This window comes from Cannabis sativa, chromosome 4, assembly GCF_029168945.1.
Source record: "Cannabis sativa cultivar Pink pepper isolate KNU-18-1 chromosome 4, ASM2916894v1, whole genome shotgun sequence".
NCBI lineage: Eukaryota > Viridiplantae > Streptophyta > Magnoliopsida > Rosales > Cannabaceae > Cannabis > Cannabis sativa.
The window spans coordinates 1,286,743-1,296,582 of record NC_083604.1 but is presented as its reverse complement, the minus strand read 5'-3'; the positions used below and the strand labels follow the sequence as shown (position 1 = coordinate 1,296,582).

At 27.5% G+C, this 9,840-nt stretch overlaps 1 protein-coding gene across 1 annotated transcript; it reads right to left on the bottom strand.

Moving 5' to 3' along the window:
- Positions 1-493: 493 nt before the first annotated feature.
- Positions 494-4,582, bottom strand: LOC133036607 (receptor protein kinase TMK1-like). Its single transcript, XM_061113148.1, has 4 exons — positions 3,630-4,582; positions 2,756-3,340; positions 2,577-2,612; positions 494-1,764 (listed from the first exon to the last, which is right to left on the bottom strand). Exons 1-4 carry the CDS (start codon positions 4,447-4,449, stop codon positions 647-649), a joined length of 2,559 nt encoding a protein of 852 aa, XP_060969131.1. The 5' UTR covers positions 4,450-4,582; the 3' UTR covers positions 494-646.
- Positions 4,583-9,840: the final 5,258 nt, after the last annotated feature.

Genomic DNA, 9,840 nt, shown 5'->3' with positions numbered 1-9,840 from the left:
ATTTTGTGTGTTTTAATCTTGTTTCTGTGATATAGTTTTGAGTTCTCTGTAACATGATCTTGTTTTGTTTTGCTTTGTTTCGTTGTTGGTTCTTTTTTATTCTTCAATATCTCGTCATCAAATCGTTGTTAGTGGTTAAGATTAACAAATTTGACAAAAAGGGTTGTTAGTAGTGAAGTTACTTACCTTGCACAATAGTTGAGTGCTTCAAGCTACGAGGTTGAATGAACTTGCTAAATAGTTTCTACTGTTATGTATTCTGAGCGATAATTAAAATTGAATATAGGTGTTCTTAAAGTTAATTGTAATGCTGTAATTATTTTCATCTTATTTAATTTTTAATTTGTTTGTCAAACGATCTAGGAATTAGGTGACTAATTATTTGACTCGTTTTTCTAATTCTAATCCTTATCATGTCTCCAACGAGACATCTCAAACTATTATTTTAGCTGATTACTATTATCATTAAATTAGAACTAACTAAAATCCTCTTTCAATTTCAAGAATCCAATTGTAAAAACTATACATACTTTCAAGATTAAACATTGTCTTGTTACTACAACTTGTTTTGGTATCATAAGTATTTACAACTTGTTTCATAAACACAAATAGAAGAAAACTCATTACTTCTTTTTCAACTTTGCCACTACAAAAATGAGGTATAGGAATGAGAAAGTGGTGATGTAGAAGAAGAGGATTGATCAGCTGGTGTAAATTTTGAAGGTGAAGACAAGAAAGGCTTAGGTGGTAATTCCAAAAAATCAACACTCCCTTCCAACATTTCTATCACTTTACTCATTGTTGGCCTACATGAAGGGTCAGTTTGTATGCACCACAAACTCACTATGATCATTTTTCTCACTTTAACTCTATCTTCTTCATTGCTTATTCTCTTCAAACTAAACTCTTCATCTAACTCAAGTCTATTATAAACCCAATGAGGAAAATATATTTCACTACTATTTTCAACTCTAACATTAACATTTTTTCTCCCTCCCACAATTTCAAGAACCATCATTCCATAACTATAAACATCAGACTTATATGACACCCCACCAAACACTCTACTAAACACTTCAGGAGCAATATAGCCAATAGTCCCTCTTAAACCCAACACAGAGATTAGACTTTCTTTTTTGTTACAAATCTTGGCTAGCCCGAAATCAGAGATTTTGGGCACAAAATCTGCGTCGAGAAGAATATTGTGAGGCTTAATATCGAAATGCAAAATCCTTGTGTTGCAACCGCGGTGTAAGTACTCTAATCCTCTAGCAATCCCAAGTGAGATTTGATAATTTGTATCCCAATCCAATTTATTATTATCTTCAAAGACAAACCTCTCAAGAGATCCATTGGCCATGAATTCATAGATGAGAGCTTTCTTAGTACCCTCAAAACAAAAACCCAACAAAGAGACAATGTTGACATGTGAAGTTCTACTTATGGTTGCAACTTCATTGATGAATTCTTCTCCATTTGTTTTTAATTCATGTAAAAGTTTCACAGCAACAAGTGAGCCATCTTGTAAGATTTTTCCTTTGTAGACACTACCAAAGCCTCCTTGGCCTAATTTTTCTTTGAAGGAATTGGTCATTTTCTTAACCTCAGAATAACTGTATCTTCTAACTTGAAGTGGTCCACAGCTCCTTAGAAAATCCTCAATACTTCTCTGAGCAGGATTTTTCTCCTTTCTCAAACATGAAAGCTTTCTCCAGCATAAGACCAAGAAAATCATGAGTACCCCAATTACAGATGCTGTTGTAGCTGTTAATTATAGGAAACAAATGACACTCATTTCAATATTTGAGGTTAGACTGTTTTAAGTGCCAAAAAGGGTAATTTTAAAACCTTCCTTTCAATCTCCATACAATTAATGAATTTACATTTTAATAATTTTAAACTAACATTTTAAACAATGTAATTTAATTAAGAATAATTTACGGTATAAATATTTAAGTTTAACTCTCAGTTATAAATAAATACTTAAGTTTAATTTTTTACGGTAATAATATATAAGTAATAATTTTGAAACTTCTGTAGATACCTGGCTGCTGTTAAGTGTTAAATAAATTGTCATGTAGTTATTCTTGATTAGTCCAAATTATTAAATTTTTATTTTTTAAAAAAATTATTATTTAGTTTAAATATATCAATAAAAAAAGACACGTGGATAAAAATTAAACTTAAATACTTATTTACAACTGGGAGTTCAACTTAAATATTTATACTGCAAATTATTCTTTAATTAATATTAATCTAACTAAATATTCTCATGCATAATCAAACACAAACATAAACTTTCATACAATCATATTCTCCATTTTAATATTTCAATATCTGATTATTTTGAACTCCTCATACTAAACACTCCCTAATTATTATGAGTAGTAATTTTTTTTAGATAGATTTTAATCACATACATAATATTTATTCAATTAAGAAAATTCTATCATGGGTTTACGAGTAGTAATTTAGTTATAACTACCTAATAATAATGTGTTCTCATTTGGTTGTTAGAAGATAAAAAGTTAAGTAGGCCCAAATTACAGAAAGAGGAGATTAAGGAATAACTTTACCTAAAGCTGCTTTAAGCACAATCTTTCTTTCTTTAACTGCAAAAAAGAAAGAAATAATGTAAGCACTTTACTTTGAGATAACAGCTCTTTAAGAAAACATACAAATCATTGATCATAACATAAAAAAACATCTTAACACAAAAGACCAGAAAATAACATAATGGCAGCAATGTCATTACCTTTTCTCAAGTTCCTTGATTTCTTCAATAAAGGATTACCAAAAGTAATTAACTTCACTTTGGGTGGAAAAATAGGAATCACCCCAGAAAGATTGTTATTAGAAACATCAAGAATTTCAAGTTGAGTCAAAAGGGTCAAGCTAAATGGTATGGAACCAGTGAGATTATTATCATTCAAAAACAAACTTCTCAAAGTTGTGAGATTACCAAAAGCAGGGGATATCAATCCAGACAATTGCCACCTTTGAAAATCAACACTTACAACATTATTACTATTATTATTATTATTATTATTATTCCCAACTGAATAATCACAATCAACATACTTCCAATTATCACAAGCATCATTTCCTTTCCATGAGTTTGCTAATTCCAAAGGGTACCCCAAATCTTTAGCAACTTCAAGCAAAGTCATGACTTGATCATCACAAGGTCCCCAAGTGTCTTTACAAAAGCTATTAGTGCCGGTGAGATCAACATTGGTTAATGTCGATGGAAATGAAGGGAGAGGACCTTGCAACATGTTGTTAGATAGTGTGACATTTCGCAAGCTCGAAATAGACATCAGAGTGTTCGGAACTGCGCCTGCGAATAAGGACAGCAAAATGGATCAGACACGATAATACAACTCAAAAATGACGCACTCTTATTAAGTTAAATAAGACATAATCATGTTAAATTGTTTCTAAATATGTTAAAGTTGGTTATGTAAATAAGTTAAACAGGTCTAGTCAGGTCAACCCGTTTATAAATAAGTGTTTTAGTTTTGAACAGAATAATAAATGAGTCGAGTTTGAGTTTCATATTTGCTTGTAATTACTTAAGTTTTTACACAATACAAATACGACTCGTGAACACGAATTGCCACCATTACCTGTGAAGACATTATCGCGAAGTTGAAGATCAAAAAGGGTGTCCAATTTCGAAAGGTTTGGGATCGGACCTGTCATTTGATTCTCTTGTAGCCAAACTTGGTACAACTTTGTCATTTTCGATAACACATCAATGGTACCAGACAAACCTCTCTGCTGACCATTGAGCCAGAGGATTCGAATATTTGTTACAGCAAAACTTTGTGGTAAAGATCCTGTCAAACGATTTTTCGAAAGCTTTAAGATTTCCAAATTGGGAAATGAATCAAAAACATCTGGTATTGAACCAAACATGTTACAGCTAGAGATTGATAGAGTAACCAAGTTGGATGAATCAACAAGTTCAGTTGGAAATTGCCAAGGATTGAGATTTGAATTCTGGCTCATACTTAAAGTTAACAAACTTTTAAGTCCTTGGAAACATCCAGAAGGTACTGAAGTGAAATTGTTACTATCAAGATAGATTTGTTTGAGTAAAGAGAGATTAGATAACAAAGGCAAAGACCCATTTAAGGAATTGCCTTGTAAATTAAGAAAAGTGAGTTTTTTGAGAGAATTAAGATTTGAAGGGAGAGTTCCCATTAGAGAGTGATTAGCTAAGTTAATGGTGGTGACTTTTCCAGAGGAACTGCACTCGATTCCTTTCCAATTATCACAGTAGTTGACCGAGTTTGACCAGCTTAATGGGGTGGGAGAGATTGAGGCCAGAAGGTCTGCCATGGCGGCTGATTCATCGTCGGCAATGGTGGTGGTGGTGAAGATGAAACAGAGGAAGAAGAAAAGGGTAAGAGGAGTTTGATGAGTAAGTTGAGAAAGTTCCATTCTTTATGGATTTGAAGTAAAGAAAAAGAGTTTTATGGATTTGAGTATGTTTTGTTGGTCAGGTGGCGTAGGTTGATGGGATTCGACTTTGGGATGTTTTGTATTATGAGATTGAGACTTTTTAAATGGAAAATTTCACCTGAACTATTATGACTTCTTCTTCTTCTCCTTCTTCCTTATATTATTATTTTTGAATTTTTGGACTAAATAAATTATAATTAAAAAAAAAAAAAAAGCAAAATAAGGTGATAATATATTTATGGAGGACTTTTTTGCTTATGTATTATTGTGGCCTCTGAATTTTTTTATAAAAAAGGTTCTTGAACTATTCAGTATTATAAATAGGTTTTCTGTAAGTTTTGTCACACCTAGCAAACAAAATAATGCAGATACTTAACTAGTGTCTTATGTATTATTGTGACCTCTGAATTTTTTTATAAAAAATGTTTTGAAGTATTCAGTATTATAAATAGGTTTTATGTTAAGTTTTGTCACACTTAGTAAACAAAATAATACATGGATACTTAACTAGTGCCTTATGTATTATTGTAGCCTCTGAATTTTTTTATAAAAAAAGTTCTTGAAGTATTCAGTATTATAAATAGATTTTCTTTCAAGTTTTGTCACACCTAACAAATAAAATAATACATGAATACTTAATTAGTTGACACATCAGTATCATATCAATGTCTTAAAAAAAATAATTTATTTTTTAAATATAATTTTACGTAATTTTCTTAATCATTAGTTGATTTTAATTTAATGATTTTTTAAAAATATATAAATTTTTTTAATTTTAAATTATATACGCAGTACTGATGTAGTAAGTTGATAAGCAACCATATCATAATTTTATTTGTCGCGATGATAAAATTTAAGAAAATAATTAATTTATAATAATGTGAATAATTCAAAAACTATTTGTGACGAACTGAAAAATTCAAATGACACGGTTGAAATGACATAATAATGCCCATATTATAAGTGGAGGGCAAAAATCTAGCTTATATTAATTTATATTTATTAAGGATGACAATTCACAAAGCGATTTTAGTGCTCATATGATAAAGTTCTACATTATTAGAACTTATTAGTGGAAATGACTTGACTAGAGTCTAGTGGAAATGACTTGACTAGAGTCTAAGATCATAATAAATTAATTGGGATATATACTATAAATAAATTCTTAACTAAATATATGTATCTCTAAGAGCATATTTAATGGTGTATTATTTTATTAGAAAGATATAGAAGTTTCATACCATTTTACTTTAATAATACACTAAATTATAAATTAAATTGGTAGGTACTAAATTTTACATATTAGATTTTAGGTCTACGTACTAAATTGGTATTAAAACTTTTTTTTATTTTTGTATTCTAATCTTTATTTTAATCTATTTTAAAAATTAATCTTATATTTTAGTCAATAAATTAAAATTTATCACAAATATAATAATTCATTTAAAATACTAATATAGTAAAAAAATACAAAATCGACATAACAAAAATACTAATATTAAATAAAATAAAAACAACATAAAACTAAGTTATGAAACTAAAAAGATAAACATAAATAAAAATAAACATTAAGTAACATAATAATTTAATAAATATTATGTGTAATTTTATTTAGGAGAATTACTTCATATACTGTTTTTTTAACCTTTTTTTTTTCAAATTTACGCTTTGGGCTTCTAAAGTGGTTGCAACACTAATTGCAATAAGGGTTTCTATACGATTTTTTGTTGCAATTTAGGTTGCAGCGCTAGTTGCAATAAGGATTTCTATGTAAAATTCCGTAAAAATACAAAAGAAAATTGTTTTGAAGTGTAAAAATAAAAAAATCTATTTTATTTAAGTTTTCTTTTTTTTAAAAAAATATGATATTTTAATTGATTTAATAAATATTTTATTTTATTAAGTTATTTTAAGATTTTAAATTCTTACTAGTAGTTGTGTTATAATTATATCATAAATTAGTTCTTTTGGGTTACTAATATAAATAATATAAAATACGAAATATTTTAAGTAAAATATATTTATTTAGTCAAATATTTAATGTGAATCATTAGAGTTATTGAACCAAAAGTATAAGATTCTATATTGGAGATGGTCCGAATAAAACTTAAATATATGTAAAGAGAAATTCTATTTGCACCCCACAAATACAAAAATAATAAGTTTATCCCAATATTTAAAAATAAAAAAAAAAAAAGTTAAGTTTAAAATAATTTTTAATATTTTTTTTAAAAAAAAAAATCTCATATTATTTTCTGTTAATTTCAATACTTATATTTAATTTTATTTTCATATATTTTTTTTTTAATAAAAATTTCACATAATTTTTATTTAATTTTTCTAATATAAAATTTTTGAAATCTAATTTATTTATGTTTGATAGGTACAATTTTTAAGAATATCACTTGGAAAAAAAAATTAAAGAAAAACTAATATAATTTAAGATATATATTTTGGTTTTTTTTCATGTTTACACTTTAAAAGCTGTATTTTTTATATATATATTTTTACGGAAATCTACATTGAAACCTACATAGAAACTAACATAACAACTTAAATTGTAATTAAAATCCACATAGTAATTCACATAGAAATATTTTAAAAAAATTAAAAAATAGTATATGTATTATATAGTAATTCTCCTATGTATTTTAATATATATATAATAAAAAATATTAAAATAGAATATATTTATAAATTTTTGATGTGCAAAATATTAGGGGTGTGCAGAAAGTCATCCGATCCAATCCCAACCGATCCAATAGAATCGGATATCCAATCATAATTGGATCGGAACGGATGCAACTTTTAAAAATCCAATTGGATCGGATCGAATGTTGGATGAGACATCCGATCCAATGGATAACCGAACCAAGTCAATCCAATATCATCCAATGTCCATCCAATCATATTTAATATTTATAATTTTATATATTTAATTATTTTGTTTTAAAAAATATATTAATTATTAATATGTTTTACTGTGCACCTGCACACATTGATTTAATATTTTATATAATATTTGTATTTGGTGTATTGGATTTGTTTATTAAGACTTTTGCTTATTAAGTTAGATTTGTGTTATAGTTTTATTATGGGATCATGAAAATTAAGTTGCATTTGGATTAAACTATTGTTTATTATTGGATTATTAGGTTTTAAATTATATTTTTCATATATTTTTTTTTAATGAAATCAGCCTAAATAGTGGCTAAAATGGATTGGATTCATCAATTGGATTCGGATTCATTGGATGGATCCAATCTAATCCAATAAAAAAACCAGTTAAAGCATTCAATGAATGGAACCGATCCAATCCAATACATCTATTGGATCGGATCGGATCAGATGACTAAATTCAATTGGATTGGATCGAATGGCAAAATTCAATATCCAATAAATAATTGAATTGGATCGGATCGGTCCAAATTCATTGGATGTGATGAACACCCCTAGTGCAAATAAAACTCTCTTTTGTAAAATGCAATACTACTGGATCATAATGACCAAATTGTCCACATCTAAGTTCCACCCCCCACAATACGTTTTATAAAGATTTTAAAAGTGACGAAAATATGTGCATTGATTATTTCTTTGTATAATTTTATATTTCTATATGAAAACATGTGGTGGATTATTTAATGATTAAATATAGACTTTTAAGAAATTAATATAGAGAAAGAGGTAAATAAAAGTAAAGTTGATTGTTATTCAAAAAAAAGTAAAGTTGCAACATATATTTCCTTAATTTTCTATGTACATTTATTATTAATGTTGTTTTCATGTCCCTTTCTCTTTTCCTTTGGATGACCCAATAAAAAGTCTAGTGAAAATTGACAAATGAGGAGAGCTACTACTAGCTAAGTGTGTGAAAAATCCACACCAAATAAATAATGATCAAAGGTAGAGTACAATACAAAAGGATAGCTCATTCATGGTAACCTTCCGAGAGTGACTACTATCAGGGTCGGCCTTGAGTAAAATTTTTTAAAAAATAAATAATATTATTTAGAAAAAAAATATATTTATTAAAAAAAAATTCATTTCAGCCCCTAGTAGGAGTGAGTTCTAGGCACGGGCCTACCCACCTTAGCCTAAGGTCAGCCCTGACTACTATAAAAATAGTCTTTTGAGATGATTTTAGCGAAACTTATAACCGTTGGCATTCTAAGAATCGCTAAAGGGATTGAAAAAAAACCCTGTAAGGGACCTTATGGCAACGTTTTCTTTTTAGTGACTAAAAAAAAGTACCTATAAAAGTTTTTATTTAAGTAGTAGTGATTGTCATTTTATATATTGTACACTACAAAAAATATCCCCATGGAAACACTAATTTATGCCCTAGTAACTTCAAATCGATCTGGAGGACTACAAGTTGCTGATAAGTTGTAGCATCTTGTAGCTTTCTAAACCAATCTAAAGCTACCAAGTGGATTGGAATGTGTGTTTCTATTAGGGTATATAAGAGCATCTTCAATAGTAGTATTCTTTAAAAGTGTTATATATTTTCATATCATTTTTAACACGGGTAAATATCATTTTGGACCCTCTGTTTTACAAAAGTTACTAATTGGACCCTGTGTTTTGTTAAATGACAAAATGGATCCTGTATTTTCTAAAATAGTACAAATAGGACCCTAAATTGATTTTTAATCAAAATAAAGTTTAAATATAATCCGATCTAAAAGTGCTATGACAAAACTGTTTACATTTTTTTGTATCAGTTCGTATTAAGCATTGTCTTCAAGTTGGTTGTATTAAAAAAAAAATCAAAAATTAAGCTCAGGGTCCTATTTTTACTATTTTAGAAAATACAGGGTCCATTTTGTCATTTAACAAAATACAGGGTCCAATCTATAACTTTTGCAAAATACAGGGTCTAAAATGGTATTTACCCTTTTAACACATTTATTTTTAAAAATATTCTAATAGTACAATACCTTTTAAAAATGATATAATTATGATCTCACATATTATTATATATATATATTTTAATATATTGCACTTTTAATTTTTTATTGTAAAAAAAAACATAACATCAATGTCATTGTGTGACATCAATGTAAATTTTAAGAATAACCTTCTTTTATTATCACTTAAGTTTTTTACTTCATTAAGCATTTTCTAAAATATTATCATTAGAGATGCTATAATATTTTTCTTTACAATATAGTGGATCTCAGAGAGAATCGGTGATGTCACGCTCTTTTAAAATATTTATAATAGTATTGATATAATTTAATCTATTTTTTTATTCATAATATATATCTAATTTGTATTAAATGTGGATTAAATCAGTTAATTTTTTTTAAAAAATATTAAATTACATAATAATTATTTGTAATATTTTTTTACTTCACCAAAATTAAT

Excerpts from the sequence above, each read along its gene's own strand:
- LOC133036607 (XM_061113148.1), bottom strand. The coding sequence starts at position 4,449 with ATGGAACTTTCTCAACTTACTCATCAAACTCCTCTTACCCTTTTCTTC. Across the intron at positions 3,341-3,629 it reads TCGCGATAATGTCTTCACAG|GCGCAGTTCCGAACACTCTG; the intron begins GTAATGGTGGCA and ends CCTTATTCGCAG. Across the intron at positions 1,765-2,576 it reads TGTGCTTAAAGCAGCTTTAG|CTACAACAGCATCTGTAATT; the intron begins GTAAAGTTATTC and ends TATAATTAACAG.